Source organism: Saccostrea cucullata, unplaced genomic scaffold (genome assembly GCF_032062105.1).
Source record: "Saccostrea cucullata isolate Sc308-1 unplaced genomic scaffold, CSIRO_AGI_Scuc_v1 ctg2431, whole genome shotgun sequence".
NCBI lineage: Eukaryota > Metazoa > Mollusca > Bivalvia > Ostreida > Ostreidae > Saccostrea > Saccostrea cuccullata.
Window position 1 is genome coordinate 25,811 of NW_026936634.1, and position 16,395 is coordinate 42,205.

The 16,395-nt window shown below is 32.8% G+C and overlaps 1 protein-coding gene across 3 annotated transcripts in view; it reads left to right on the top strand.

The window, feature by feature from the left end:
- The window catches only part of LOC134245972 (peroxidasin-like), a 40,852-nt gene that overhangs the window by 12,487 nt on the left and 11,970 nt on the right, over nucleotides 1-16,395 (top strand). The window contains exons 3-10 of one of the 3 annotated variants that reach the window (XM_062728200.1): nucleotides 3,791-3,862; nucleotides 5,986-6,057; nucleotides 8,440-8,511; nucleotides 10,945-11,111; nucleotides 13,344-13,461; nucleotides 14,389-14,549; nucleotides 15,444-15,716; nucleotides 16,120-16,236. In XM_062728200.1, coding sequence (XP_062584184.1) covers nucleotides 3,791-3,862; nucleotides 5,986-6,057; nucleotides 8,440-8,511; nucleotides 10,945-11,111; nucleotides 13,344-13,461; nucleotides 14,389-14,549; nucleotides 15,444-15,716; nucleotides 16,120-16,236 — 1,052 coding nt within the window. Of the gene's footprint in view, nucleotides 1-3,790; nucleotides 3,863-5,985; nucleotides 6,058-8,439; nucleotides 8,512-10,944; nucleotides 11,112-13,343; nucleotides 13,466-14,388; nucleotides 14,550-15,443; nucleotides 15,717-16,119; nucleotides 16,237-16,395 lie in introns of those variants that run through there. The other 2 variants (XM_062728201.1, XM_062728202.1) reach the window with 2 other exon arrangements.

Consider the following 16,395-nt stretch of genomic DNA (forward strand, 5'->3'; position numbering starts at 1 on the left):
CGATTCATTAATTTCTAAAATACAGTATATTTAAATGCAAATTCAACAATTCACTTGCATCATCAATTCAATTTTTTGTTTGTTTAAAACAGGTCTTCATTTTCATGTGAAAGAATTAAGTTTTAGAAGAGTATTTGATAATGCACTTGATCAATTTGCAAAACAGATAATTTGTATGCAATAGCTGGTCTTGAGAAATGATTAATGAATTGAGCCAAAAACAATGAAAACAGTAGGAACCCAGTTACCCTGCAATCTCTTAGTAACAATACAAACAGTATTGCATTCATTAACTGTTAGACACAGGCAATCAAAGATCACCTGATGACATAAGATAAGTCTCTCATGGCAAGGAGGGTGGCCCCTAATGTAGAACTGAGAGGGTGGCCTTGGTTGAATGAATCCGTCTGCACTAAACCCCCCCTTTCTGAGCAAGATGAAGCAAGTTTATATTTTGATGACATCACTGGTCAACCTGATAATAAAATTCAAAGAAAATGTGCAAATCTGTTGTCTAGACATTTTGGCAGAGGCTAGTTGCAATGGATAGCTTTGGTTAAAAGGCAGTATTAAAGTTTTTATCTCAAATAAAAAAGATGAATGCATAATCTCTTCCGATTTAATAAGTTTACACAGAATTTTTTTTATCCTTAAACTCTGCAATTTAAGTTTTATGTATTTATTTTTAACTCATCAGAGCTGAAGGTTCAAGTGAACTCTTCTGATCAAATTTTGTCAGTTGTTTGTTGTTGTTGTCATATTCAACTTTGTACAATAATGAATATTTCATTCTTTTCTCCGGACTCACTATGCCAATTTCAATCCAACTCAAACAGCTAGAGTATCCTTGGGTAAAGGGGATTCAAGTTTGTTCTCGTAAATGGACACACTCTCTTCAAAGGGGAGATAATTAAGATAAAGTAAAATTGGGTGGCTGATCATTTAAGAACCACAAGACCAGAAAAGATTAAAAAAAAAATTGTGTGAAATAGCTTCAGGCTGACTCAGTGTAAATTTGTTCAAATCATATCCCTGGGGATAGAAATTTTAAAGGGCCTCAATGGACAATCAAAAGTTTTACAGGAAAAAATCTTGAAGAATTCTTGAGTATTTTTACATTCAAATAGTTGTTCAAATCATGCTCCTGTTGGGAGGTCAGCCACAAATGGTGATCAAAATTTTACATGGTTATTTATAGGATAAATTATATCAAATCTTACCAAGAATAGTAAATCTATGATTAGTTACATTAATTCAGAAGCATCCTCAGGTAGTTTAGATGCAAATTCAAATCATATTCCCAAGGGTTACGATAGGGCCAAAAAAGAAATCCTAAAGCCATGATTATAGGTCAACAAAATATGGAAGCATCCTTGGTTACTTTAGGTTCAAGTCTGCATGAACAAACCATATGCCCTTGCAATCACATATACGAGGGGTTATCAAAAAGTTCGTGGACTAGCGCTATAAAATTAAAACCGCTTTAGGCACATCAATGAATTTTAAAATATCTAGTTAGCATCATCTTTTCTATCTAAAGAATAAACCATAAATCATAAATTCTATTTTTTAATAAATTAGTAATGTTTTGGTAAGCAATGGTATGTCCAGGCGGCGCAACCTCGAACACGACGTTTTTGCAACCTATGTGTAACTGAGAAAAAAACTCTTTTGATAAGAACATTTACATCCAAAAATCCCGTCAATTCAGGTATGTGTTGGGACACAATTTTTCCATAAAATATGAAATTTCCACTTCATTTCGTAAGTTGTATGAAATTTTATCGTAAAGTTTATATGGAATGTCCAAATAAATGAGGCCTTGAAAATGATGTGAAAAGGGGGGAGGGGTTTCTTTTTCTAACATTCTATCAAGTTTTGCCCCTGAAATAATGGTATAGACCTAAGAAATGTTTAAACTGGATACAGAAAAATAATATGCACCCAGACTTCTTGTCTTTTAATGTCAAATATGTTCAGAGAGAAAAAGGATACACAGTTAATGTCAATTTGTAGTCAAGGTGTGAAAAATCAATCGCGTCAAAAAATGACATTGATCATGTGTTGTAGATATTGAACTCTCAAAAGCAAAGTATACTGGCACAATCAAGCGAGGATCTCTTCCAGTGTATAAATCCATTTGGAATATTATATTTATTGAAAGCCGCTGTTCATGACATTGTAGAGTCATATAAACAAGGCGGGTTTAAGTCCTTACTCAGCTCCAGGGAATCTCATCCAAAAAAGTGCATGAGGTAGAAGAAGAAGACATTGAAATAAACAATGACGTTGTCGGACGTCATGAAAAAAACGACGACAGCGCCGGGTGATCATATAATGTCGTTTTTATTTTATAATAATTTGGCAAATAATGAACGTATCAATCTAAAATTTTCAACATTTCTTTATTTTTTGTTGTTTAATATTCCATATAAATTTTGAAGCACAGACTACATAGTACTAATTTTATAGCCCCAGTCCACGAAAATTTTGATAACCCCTCGTAATTAAATTTTTTTTTGAAAACTTAACGGATTTCTGCTCTTTCTAGCTAATGTGTGCTGCTGAGCAATGTGGCCCATGAGCCTTAAAAAAAATTTAGACTAATTATATAAATACACTATACCTAGTTATCTGGCTTTATTTACCACTCAAAAAAGTACATTAAGGTTTTATTTCACAAGCCACTTTAGATTTTTTGGATGGACTACATGAGATGCAACATAAACTTTAAATCCATTTCATTCTTTTTCATGTCAAAGGGTATCTTTTTTCCTTTGTGGTTCTTTTGCAATCCAGTGCTTTGTTAGTCTGAGTGCACAATTAAGATTTTATCGTTATATTTATATCACATGATCATCTGCAGCACAAAAAAAAAAATTCCTAAGAGGTTATACATCCCAAATTTTCCCCCAAAACCTTGCTTATGTCATTTTTTGTGATTCATCGTTAAGCATTATTTTCCTATTTTTTTCTGGTTTCCAAAATAAAAGATGATGTGAGTTGCACCTCAGATTTTTCTCGGTGAAGAAGCTAAATTAAACTGGTATGCTATATGGCTTGCAAGCATTCATTGAGAAGTTGATAAATTCTACATAAATCTGTGATGTGCAGCCACTAGACAGACATTCACAACAAAGCCTGGGGATACAGCCCAGGTTTTCTTCATCTTTCTTTTTGTTGCCATAACGGTCATTTTTCACATGAGTCACATCTGTGTCATTTATTGTCCTGTTATGATTGTCCCGTCTTCAAACATGACAAAGACTCGGGAGTCAGTTTTATGTCAGGGAGTTTTCCCTGATAAAGATACTCCCATTCTTTGAGACAGATAGATCTTAAAATTTATTAATTTATATCATTAGGTAGAATGTAGAACAGTATTTTCCAAGTCATCTGTGTATATTAGCTGCTCAAATAAACTAGGAAAACAATAAGCTATCACAGGGAGCTTGTCAGAGACAGTTGCATTTAACTTCCTGTTAATGAGAAGGAATTAAAATTGTTATCAGCTAATAATTAAGATAACATCATGTATCAATGATGCTATTCTACCATTTCTTAATGATCTTTTTAATTGCAATCCAATAATTTTCATTACGTTCTTAGATAAGCTCTAATACAACTTCTTGTAATTTTGACCATTTAGGGGAGAGTTGGTCAAATTCAGTATCTATTAAGTAATGTGTTTTTAATTGTGTTAGTATTCACAAAGAAAGTTTTTGTTTTGTGCACCTCAAGCGTGAATTGAAACAAAAAATTGAATTGAATGTTTTAATTTCTTTTTCAGACTACTTAATAATAACCAGATACAAAGGCTAGAGGATGGCGCATTTGAAGGCCTTTCAGAATTAAAATATTTGTAAGTAGACATTGTTGATATTTCTGGAACAAGGTAATACGAATCAGCTGACAAATGATTATAAATGCTTAACTAGCATTCATGAAAGTTACTTAATGAACTCCCCTCATTAACCTAAATGTTTAAGCCTCCTAATTAATACAATGTTTTTCAAATTATTTGTCTAGCAAAATAATAAGAAAGGTGTATCAAAATGTAAATGGGTGCACTTTTGATAAAAAAAAATTCCTTTGCTCAGCAATTATAAATCAAGTGAATTTAAATTAAATTCAAGAGAAAGTGAAAACAAAAGAAGCTTAAATTACACCATACGTGTACTTACAACTGCCTCACATATCTAAACATTGGCTGGTTAAGGTAATAATGTATGAAGAAGTAGGCACAATTTTGTCTTCAAAATGCTATAAAAATTTGATGTTTTCAAAAGTGCAAAGGACCAGATAGGATAAGACTCGTTTTTGGCCCCTGGTTTGGGATGTCTTTTAGAATGATGCAACAGTTTATAAATTGAAAACCACTTATCACTCCTGCTGCAAAATGAGTACATGTTTAGGTTCTATTGAGTTATGGGATACACAGACGTCACATGAAGGGCAGAAGATACGTCACAATTTCTGATTTTTCCCACTTTTATGCAAATTTTAATCAATTTTACAACATATTTTCTTTCAGAAAACATAGAGCACAAGCTTGCCTATCTACCAGATTTATGTATTTTATACACTAGTGTCAAATCCATCTTTTCATTGTGTAAAAATCTTAGATAGGCAAAAATGAAAAGTACCCAAATATGATGAAAAATTTGTTTGTCTTACATGTAAGCTTTGAATCAAAATTAGTGCTGATATTAAGACAAGCATCAATTTAAGTTCTTAACTACAAACTATCACAGTTATAACTGTGTTCTGATTTTTACATCAAAAAGGGGGCCAGATTCAATGGTTACCCTACCTTGCCCTTTGCTTCAAAAGGAGTTGAGTGTATGAATGTGATCATATTAATCAAGAAAGAATATGGCATAAAGGATGACTGTTTTCAAAATATGGCATTATTAAATTGTTATTTTCTGAGTTTTGAACAGAAAAAAGCCCCAAACTGACTTTTCCCCCTATAGAAAATAGTTTCCATGTACATCCATCTCCCTTTTTGTTATGTAAAAATCCTTGAGAAGTCACCCTTCTAAATATCTGGTTATCTATGTGATTCAATGCTAGGTTTTTTGGTATTTTTGGTAGAGGTACTATGGGATATACATGTTGTATATTTTAATGGTGTCTTTTGTCCAACATACCTAATAAAAAAGTAATATATGAAGCTTATAACAAAATGCCAGAGATGGGCTGAAGGGAATGCTTACTCCTCAATGACACCTGATCCAACCTTTGATGTTTTAGAAGTCCATGTTTGCTGTGTAGCTGCTCCAAAATTTGTATCGTTCAATAATGGAGTTTTGAGCTTGGCTTCAATACTTTTAGTTATCTCCATATTTGCTTTGTTAGAAATTTAATTTGTTATATCCATTAGCTTCACAATATTTAAAACCAACAGGGAATGAAAGACACTTTGCTATAAGCATCAATACTTTTGATTTCCATTACTGGAACTCTTCAATTTAGAGATGCATTCAGTTGACTGGAACAACCATAGGGTTAGGACTTGGGCAACTGTAGGGTTACCTTTGAAACATCAAAATTTATTGTCCTTTATATGACAAATCAATAAAAATTTTACCTCCACAAAAATATGTGCTTTAACAGTAATTAAAAGCAAAGGTCAGTTTTTATGCAGGCCTCTTAATTAGTTTAACTATATATTTGAGAAATAGTTCTTTTGCGATGATACAACATGACTGGGAAATCCACTTAAAAAAACATTTATAGCAGGAGATTGCAAGACTTTAAATTTCCCATAATTCAAATCATAAAAAACTCTCAAAAGATATGCCTGTGAGGAAATGTCAGATAAACTTACGCTTAAGTCAAAGGAAAGTTTATATTTTTTTCATTGCCAATTATCAACAAACTTCAGAGTTGATTTATTGCTCTTGAAAAAAGATATCTGACTCTTATTAATGCAAGAAAAATTTCTAGACAAAATGTGACAAATGTGTTTATTTTTTCCAGATATTTATATAAGAATCAGATCAAGTCTATAGAAAGCCAAGCTTTCAATGGCTTAGAGAATCTCCAGCAAATGTAAGTATGAGAAACTTTTGGGTAAAAAAAAAGCAAATTTATGCTTCGATCACCATACAAGTGAAATACTTATTGACATCAGAAAAAGCTTCATAGGAAAAGGTTTTAAACTTAACAGGCATATAAAGGAATTTAAATCATTTTCATGCTAAGAATTGATGAAACCCTGTATACCATTATATCAGCAAGTGCATACAGTCAAACCTTGTTATCTCAAACTCAATGGGACCAAAGAAAAACGGGCGCGGATCCAGAAATTTTTTCCAGGGGGGGTCTACGCCAGTCAAAAAAAATCCAATCCCAGAAATTTCTTGACAAGCAAAAAAAAAAAAAACCTATTTCGTGGGGGATGGGGGTGGGGGTAGCGGTGACTTCTATTACCTCAAATCTTTCACTTCTCATACTCATTTCACACATATTCGCGTTTACCAGGGGGGTCAGCGTTTTCCAGGGAGGGTCCATGGTAACTTTTTTCTTGCTCTACCATATGCATTTTTTAACCTGGTAAATTCCAGGGGGGGTCCTGACCCCCCGACCCCCCCTCTCGATCCGCGCATGAAAAAACTTCCAAAACATCCAGGGATTTGAGATATCCAGGTAAAAACACTTAGAGAAGATGAGGTTGCATGGAACTTCAAAATTAATTTGACAATTCCATGGTGTTTAAGATACCAAAGTTCAACTGTTACAGTACTTTTTACCAGAATCATTGTTTAACTGGCTTGTTTTATAATCACTTATGCTTAAAAGTTCATTTTTATTAAGAATATGAAAGATTTCCAAGGTACATGTATTTGAAACCATATTTGTATGAATACTGATATCATTCAGTGATTGGGCTAGGATGATTTGGGTATCCTGCAATATGAATCATACATCTTTATGTTGGGTCTCAAACAGAGGAAGAAGTAGAAGTAGAAGAAGACAGAGGGTCAGGTGGCTGTACTGAAGCCCCCAGTGGGTCTAAAGCAAGGTCTTTTTGGGGGGTTGGGGGCCAAAGCCCCTGGAAGCTGACAAGTTCTTACAATAAAAAAGATTTTTTCCCTTTGATTTTAGAATAATGGACACATAAATTTTACATACAAAAATTTCAAATGAAAAGAGAGGGGGGGGGGGGGCATACCATTTCAATAAAAAAAATATCTAGGTTTACCCAAACCTTATAATCTGCCTTTGATCTGGAATAAGTTAACAGTATAGTGTTTGGAATTGTTGGCCAATACAATTAATCAAATTCAGGTCAATATTTCCTCCTTTGATGGTCCTAGTAGTAGCTGATTTTGTCATTATATAACCCAAAAGAACCATTATTTAGATTTGGAGTACTACTACTAGGACCAGCAAAATCAGCTTTGATCAGACACAATGTGAGTTGTATAAAGATATTGCATGGGGAAAAGTATTTTGAAAAATATATTTTTGTGAATCACTGATCTGCCCGTATGGCAGCTCAATGCCAAGGTTAAAGTTTTAAAATGTAGGTCAAATGCCATGATCAAGGTAAAGAGTTCAAAATATTAGCGGTAACATCCCAAAAAGATCAAGATCTTAATTCCACAAGGAATAGGTTAAAGTTTTCCAAAAAGTGTGTCATACTTCATGGTCAATATCATGAGGTCAAAGTCATATTTCTGTACCCATAGAAAGATCTTTTCTCAAGGAATACATTATTGGAGAAATATGAAAGCCCTAGCATCAACCATTTAAAATTTATGGGCATGAGGTTAAAAAGTTTTGGATAACAGATAACATATTAACAGACAGACAGATGAACAGACCAAAAACTATAGGGCCCAGAGTCTTTTAGTTATGGGAGCATAGAAACACTTTGGATAAAAGCTTGAAACAACTTGCGCAAATTATACTGAATCAGCTGAACCTGACACACAATGTAGTTAACATAAACCAGTGCTGTATCATATGTTTTGGCTGCTAAATGTTTAATTTTATGAACACATTAATTGCTTGGTCATGTTTTGCTTATAAAAACAGTCGTGTTTGCTATTTGTTTTTATGAAGAGTGTATTGGAAGCTGTTTCAAAACCATGCAGGTGGGCTTAGTAAATTCTGTTTATTGCTACTGTAACCATATATGGCATAAGAATCAAACACAAAACATCTACCCAGTACATGTTTTTTTAATTTTGAATAAAAAAGAATGCAAACAATTTTGAAAGACATTTATTAATAAATTTTTTACAATGAAAAATTTCTTACAATTTTAAAAACAAATAATGAGGAGAGATATACCTATTTATAAAATATTTCTTCCAACCCCCCAAAATATTCTTGTGCCTTTTATATGAGTTTCAGAGAGTGTATTGGCTTAGCAGCATTAATGCTTATATATTGTCAGGAAAAGTCATTGCTTTGTATTTGCAGATTCTTGCACCATAACAAAATACAGACAATTTTGCCTGCTTTGTTTTCACATTCCCGTAATCTTCGAAGATTGTGAGTATTTGCATGTGTATCAATGCTGCGTATGACATAACTGTGTATCACACACATCTGAGTGTTCTGTGTGATAAGAAAAACACCACAAAAAAAACTCTGGTATTTCATGGTAGTCTTATCATGTTCATACCAGGGTTTTCTCCTTTGATGCACTTTCACAATCTACTTTAATAAGAAAAGGACTATATTCAATAATGGCTAAAAGCTGACCCCCAAAATCAAACTTTGATGGGGGATTGGGGGGGATTGAATTAATTTTAACTTTTTTTCTAGGGCAGTCAAGGATAGTATATGCAGACTTCAAAACAAAAGCCATAATAAATAAATTGCTAGATTCTCATCCGAATTTTTTTTTAGACTTTTATTTTATATATTTTATTTTTTTAGTTTTCAGATTTTTTATTGACCTGGTCAAGGTGATAAAAGTCATAGTAAAGGTTCAATTATTTCTTATCATCACCAATTTTTTTCAACCAATGACCCTTGGGTATTACAACAATTGATCTTTTTTAAAAAGATGGATTTTTAAAAAAATGATATAAAATCAGATTTCAATAATTTTTTATGCTCACTTGATCTAGAAAACCCTTCCATCTGTCCTTTCGTTTGAATTTAGCTTAGTTTCAAAGAAACCATATATATTCAAGATATTTTATCAAACTACATATGCTGGTTTTACATCGCAGCCTATTCAAAAGAATGGTGAGGATACAGCTAGGGCAGTGATGCAGGAGTTTAAAATCAAAACAAATTAAGTTCATTAACCATTTTTTAACATAATTCAATGTTGGTTTCAACTCACACATAAATATGACACCCTGTCCCATTAAGTCAAAAGTCTGATCTTTCTGTAAATTTATAATCTCTATTATGCAATTGTTTTATCACTTTTAAGAAATTTTCAAGACATGGACTAGCAAGAAAATTATGTCAGTTTGAATTGTTATGCAGTCTCCAAGGGTTCAATTGAAAATCAATCATATTTTCAACTAAAACTGAGCAGTTCAGATTTTTTAGATATTGACAGTGCAAGGGCCAAAAAGGGCTCTTAGTGAACCTTATTATTTGGCCCTTTTGTGAAGTTTTATGCATAATGCACATCATCACATGCTAAACAAGTACTTGATTACTCATAAAATTAGCACAAACATAGTCATTTATATTAATTACTGATTTAGCACATGCTTATTTGTTGGTTTTTATTTCGTGCTTCAGAATCTTTATAAAAGAATTTGAAATGATCATATATTTAAACCAAAATAAACTTATGATAACTGAATTTGTTAAACAGGATTTAATTAAGTTCAATGGAACATGAAAGGAAGAGATAGTTTTTTTTATTTTCTGAATTTCATGAATATTTATAATAATATAAATTAAATCATGTATATAAAAAAAATATGCCTTCATTTGATGACCATATGTCCTTAAAGGAAATGCTGTCACTGTTGCAGAAAAGTATTTTGTTGTTTGAGAGAAATTACTTTTAACCAATATTATAGTAAAACAGGCTTATAACGAAGTGTCAGAGATGGACGATTTTGCTTCGTTATAAGTGAAATTCATTATATCCATTATTCCATTAATTAAATTTATACTATATTCTGAAGTCACAAGAATGAATTTGAAAATCACTTCGTTGTATTAAAGCGTCAATTTGTTATAAGCGCGTTCACTTTAACCATGTTTTACTGTAATTACCAATATCTTTATAAACAGCTGGTTTTTCTTTGCTAAAATTTTTTTCCTCTGAATGTTTTGACAAACACCGGTAAATTTGTCATGCTCAGAATATATCTGTGCTTTAATATCAAAGAGTCCTGTTTTATGTCTAGAGGGGAAGGAAATGTGCTAATAGGAGGAAAAATTATGGTACAGAATTTGACTGTGAAGATTTTTACACATTAAAGTGTCAAAGATTTCTGATATTTGAACTGGCGCTAATTAGGAAAGTTTATTGCTTGACATCAGATTTTTAGAGTTTAAAAGGATAGGTTATCGAAAGAAGTTTTGAAAGGCATTCAGACATCCTTTGAGTACTATAGTACAAAAAATAAATGCCAATGCACATTGGTTGTTTGATTCTATAATTGTTCTCATGTTTTAAAGATGCCCGAAAACTACCATTAATATATAATAATAAATGAAAGGAAAATTGAAGCCTGAATTGTTAAAATACTTGAAAGTAATTCTGTTTAATTACCATAGTATGAAAAAGAGATAATTATGAAATCTAATATTTAATGCAATTATCATCTGTAATTTGCTCTAAATCATGTTCACATGTGCAGAAAAAAAGGGGAAAATCACAAACTAATAACTGTCATTTACCGGGGTATTCAGAATAAATTTTGAAAAATTGTTCGACATTTAGATTGAAATAACCTTGTATCTGTCAATCTAAAATATTCTGTAATTTGTAATTTTCAGACGATTAGATTCGAACTTACTCAACTGTGATTGTGATATGAAATGGTTTTCCAAATTTCTGAAGACGAATATAGGAAAAATCCACGCCACAGCAACATGTCACGGCCCCGCCGAACTCAGGGGGAGACCACTCATTCAGCTCACAGATTCAAACTTCGGCAACTGCGGTATGATGATTTTTGAATACCAACAAACTTTTTTTCAAAAAATGATGCAACTCTAAATATTCAGTAATGAGGGATTTGAATTATAATTTTCAGTAGAATTTATGTCTGTCTCATTGTTGCAGACTTTGGCCCAAATTATTGCTCTAGCTGTTGAAAAGTAAAACCTTAGTTAATCTAATTTTGGAAAATTCTATGAAATAAATTGGTCTCACATACGAAATTCCACAGAAACAATTTTTTTAAAACATACATATTTTAATGTAATAACAAACAAATTATAGGTTGCATAAATTTGCCTGCTAGAGGATATTTTTCTTCCATTATCACATCATGTAGCAAATTGGAAATTTATATTTCATTCCATGAGGGAAAAAAGTCATCTAACGTATGTGTTTTGGGCTGACGGGTAGCTGGATAAATGATATGTTATTCCTGGACATCTGGGAGTAAATTGAGATAGATTGGAAGTGTTATTGTATGAAAGGATAAAGATGAAATTACGATTTATGTCTGCACATTTTTAAGGTTGTTTAAGAGTAAGAGGCTGAATCATATTTTATGCAGGTGTGAGGTGTGCACAATATCTAGTTTGTCTGTTCTTACCCTGAATGTGAAACTGTTTTTCTGGTTAATTTAGTCTCCATTGTCCAAAAGTGATCTTTAAAGCTGTCTTTCTGCTTCTTTCATCCCATTTAGTAGGTATTATAAAGTCATTTATTTGAAATTTGAGAATAATCTTATATCAAACAACTGGGGATTAAATATCATAAATCTTGTATGAATGATTTCATCATGAAGGGTAGGTCATTCATATTTAATAAAAAAAAAATTGCCTTCATTAAGTCAGATTACATGAACCGAAGAAGGTATAAAAGTTTCCTACATAAGAATAATGACCTTCAGGGAGGTACATATCCCAATTGAAAAAAGTACATTTTTATTTTTAAGATGTTAAATTTAAATGATTTCGGTCAAAATATTTCCATATTTGGGCCATTTATTTTATACATGTATATTGATAAGATTGAAAAATCACTCTGATTCTACACACAAATACTCTGAAGTTGAGATGCTTGAGTTCCTTATTGACAACATTTATGTCATATTTCGAGACTCGAGTCTTCCAACAAACTTCTGGAATCCAAATAGGCACTCATTGTGCTCCTTTATTAGCCAACCTATAGAGTAATATTCTACTATGACCTGCATATAGTGTTTATGTCTCCCATTATTAGCTACTCAAGAGTATGCTCAGAGTATAATCAATTTTTAAACCAAAGCAGTCGACTCACACATAAGTTAATGTTACAGGGATTTCAATAACCTCATTTTAAGTTAGCATATTGTAAATTCTGTGGTTGATATAATGACCCTATAAATAATAGCAAATATAAGCTATCACTGCATTGTATTTTGGCTGACTTATTAGTTTTTATATGTGACTCATCACTTTTTGATATCTTTACCGTTTTCAATTGTCTACAATCAAACCTCGTTATCTCAAACTTGATGGGACTGAGAAAAAAGTTTAGATATCCAAGGACTTCAAATGTCTGAGATAAAATATTTAAAGAATTAGTGGTTGAGACTTCCACATCACTTCAACATATCCATGGCATTCAAGATATCAGTGTTCAAGATATCAAAGTTCAACTGTATTTAACATGAACTTAATAATAATCATCTCCAGTGTAGTTCTTTTTCAATTTTCTTCTATTATCAAAATTATGAAATATTATAGTAATCATATATAATGGTTTGAAAAAGAAACAGAATTACAGGAACTTGTTGACTCCTGATACATAAGTATATCTTTAGTGTATTATGAATTTGTCTGGAGAGACTGAGAGGGGCATTGAAATCTTTCTAAGATATTCAGCTTTTTACATTTAATGAACCAGTTTAAACATTAATTTAAAAGAAATAAGAGATATGTTTTAATGTAATCAGGAAATATATTTTTTGGTTAATAACAGAAAAAATGAGTATCATAATGTTTTCAGCATGTTAAAAAAAGTTTAAAAAGTTTTGAGCCTATGTTCAAAGCAAATATCTTGATAATAGAAAATCTCATTTCCTGTCAAATTTTATCTAATTCAATTTATTTCCTATTAAGTGTAATGAAATTTTTGAGTCTATTTCTTTACAAAAAAAATGCCAAGAATCTTTCACTATCAAATTCTTGCAATTTCCTATGATGGTAATAGAGAGTGATACATGATAAATTTGCAGACACCCCGCACTTCACCATGGAACCCCGAGATGCGATAATCACAATGGGAAACACAGCGTATTTTTCTTGCCGTGCAGAAGGAAACGAAAACTACAAGATTTCCTGGCTTCATAATGAGTGGGTAAATTGTCATTGTTTTTATATACCACATAACACGGGGTTACGTCAAGATACATAAATAAGCATCCGTTAATTGATTCCAGGCTAATTCAATCTTTTATGTCTCCAGTCAAAAAATCTGCCAAAATTTTTAGAGTTTGGAGAATGAGGGAGGAATGTGTTTTATGTTTATTTTAAGGACTGGGTGGATGAAAAAATCACTTTGTAGGTGTGTCAGTGTGTGTCACTATTTGATTCATTTGATTGTAATGAGTGCATTATTTTTGGTATCTGAATGTACTTAATGAAAGGGGGGAAATATGCTGGTAGCTTTATTGGGCTCTGGGGAAAGTGAGTGCTTTCATTGATAGAAAGAAACAGTAAAAGGGTATCATTATCGTATTTCCTTGTAAGTCCTCTTGACATAGATTTCAGAGATCAATTACTGTAAATTACTTTTTCTCCAGGGGGTTCAGTTTCATGGAATCCCCATTTCTGTTTGATCCTGCAAGTAGAGAAAATAATTATAGGCTTATTTCTTGGAATACAGTATTGTATAGGTCTTAAATGCACTTTTTGAACCAGTATTGCTGCAATAAATTTCTGAGGGAAAGTTTTGAAAACATACCAGTATATACATTTAGCTTTAATTAATCTCATAAGGAAAAAGGTACATCTACAGTAAATAATTAGAGTATTATTTACAATAAGAAGTTACTGTAGAACACTAAATTTTCATGACACCTTATTTTCACGAGATAGTCATTGACTCTTTATTAGCGAGACATAATTTTCACAAATCGTTGTTTTTTCTCTATATAATTGTAGGGAATACTTTTAAACGCGAGAATGAAATTTTCGCGAAAATAAAGTTCTCGCGAATAAAACGTGATTTACAGTATATATAGAGTGTGCTTAGTGAGTTTCTCATTTCCAATATTACAGCGTAGAAGTGAACTTGCGAGACAACAGAGTGTCAATGCTGAATGACGGAACATTAATGATTCACAACACCGTGGACTCGGATAAAGGCACCTATCAGTGTGTGGTCCGGACTCAGGACCAGGAAATCCGCACAAACAAAGTCCAGCTCACTTACTCCAGAGGTACATGCTAGTGTCATTGATATTGAGAAAACTAGCTTTGTCTGAATCATATAGATAAGACCAAGAATGAAGATGGAAATTTAGATCGACATTCCAATTCAACAAATCTTTAAAGTATGTTGAACATTAAAACAGTGCCAGACCATTCTCTTTCAAACAAAAACAATATCAGCTCCTGCCACCAACCCCCCTATACCAGTGCTCTTTTTTAAAGCAAAATATAAGAATTAAATTCCTTCTTAATTCTGTACTTCACCAATGATGTACAGTTACATTAGTAGATTATAAAGACACAGTATTTTCCATCTTACTCAAGTTGTCATCAGTTTGATTAAAGATTAAAGCCAAAAGAAGAAAAAAGAAGAGAATGTGCTGACCTGGAGTGAGGGATTGAGGAGTGGGGTACTTTAAGGATGGGAGGGGCTATAGGGGGTTATGGTATAAAATTTAATGCAAAAACTCAAAAGCTCTTGAGATATTGCTGGGAAATGAAAGTTTTACACACAAAGTGTATGAATTTAAGACCTTGACCTTTTGACCTAAAAATTACGGGTCTTCATTTGGTCATAAGGAGTTGTTATATGAAATGTCATTACAAAAGCTCAAAGGCTTCTTGAGATTTTGCACAAAAACAGAAAATTTACCGGTAATACAGACAGAATTTCTGTAATTTATGACCTTGACCTTTTGACCTCATTTCATTGGTATCTTCCTACGGATTTAATGTGTAAAATTTCATTGCAAAAGCCTCAAGGCTTCTTGAGATATCATATGGAAGGATGGACAGACAGAAATTTTAAATATCTTCCACTTTCAGCGGGGAACAATTAAGAATTGTGTGTGATCTTTTCTTTCAGAGGCTCATTTAATATTTGCTTCTACATTGCATTTCAGCAGCCCCATCTATGGTCACCACCCCGTCTGACTCCAGCGGACAGATTGGTCAGTCTATACGTCTGTCCTGTCAGGCCACAGGAATCCCTCCCCCCACCATTACCTGGAAATTTAATGATGTCACCATTGTACCCAGCAGTAAATATAATGTGGACTCCATAGGAAATCTAGACATCAGTGACCTTCAGCTCTCAGATCAAGGGGCGTACACATGTCAGGCAGGAAACGAGGAAGGATTCGCTGTAGCTGAGGCTAGAGTGACAATTCAAGGCGGTAGGTGAATTATTGATTATAGCACAGGTTGTTAGATTCCTTTACATATGCATGAGGATATGTAACATGTGAGGAATTGTTTTTGTGCAATTTCAAGAGAAGAACCACTAAGTCTAGCAAAATAAAATAACCTACTTGATTGAAATTTATGATTCTGAAATCCAATTTAAAATCTTGTTGCCTATTACACGTATTAATATTACCAGTTGTTCTCGCAATTTGACATACTGCCAAATCTCATAATTTGACGTATTGAAGGGCCATTTCCATTTTAAATATCAAGTACTCTCAAAAAATAAGGAATCTAGAGTTTACAAAGTATAGTATCAGTAAATGTGTCTTAATCTCAGTGGAATCCCTGTTTGTTTAATAGTATTTATGATTTGCCTGTTTTGGTTTTCAGAGGCCCCTGTCATTGTACAGCTACCCTCAGACCTGTCCCTGAATGAGGGGGACACAGCCAGATTTACCTGTGAAGTATCAGGGAACCCCCGACCAAACATCACATGGTACAAAGGAAGTAAGTAGACCATTTTATATTGGGGGGGGGGGGGGTGAAGCATAGAAAGTGCAGATATTTTTGGTATTATAGAACCTTTGTTCACAACTCAAAATTATAAGAAAAAGCATTAAAGAAATCCTTTTTGTGTGAATGTGTGCTTGTTTCATCAACATTGCT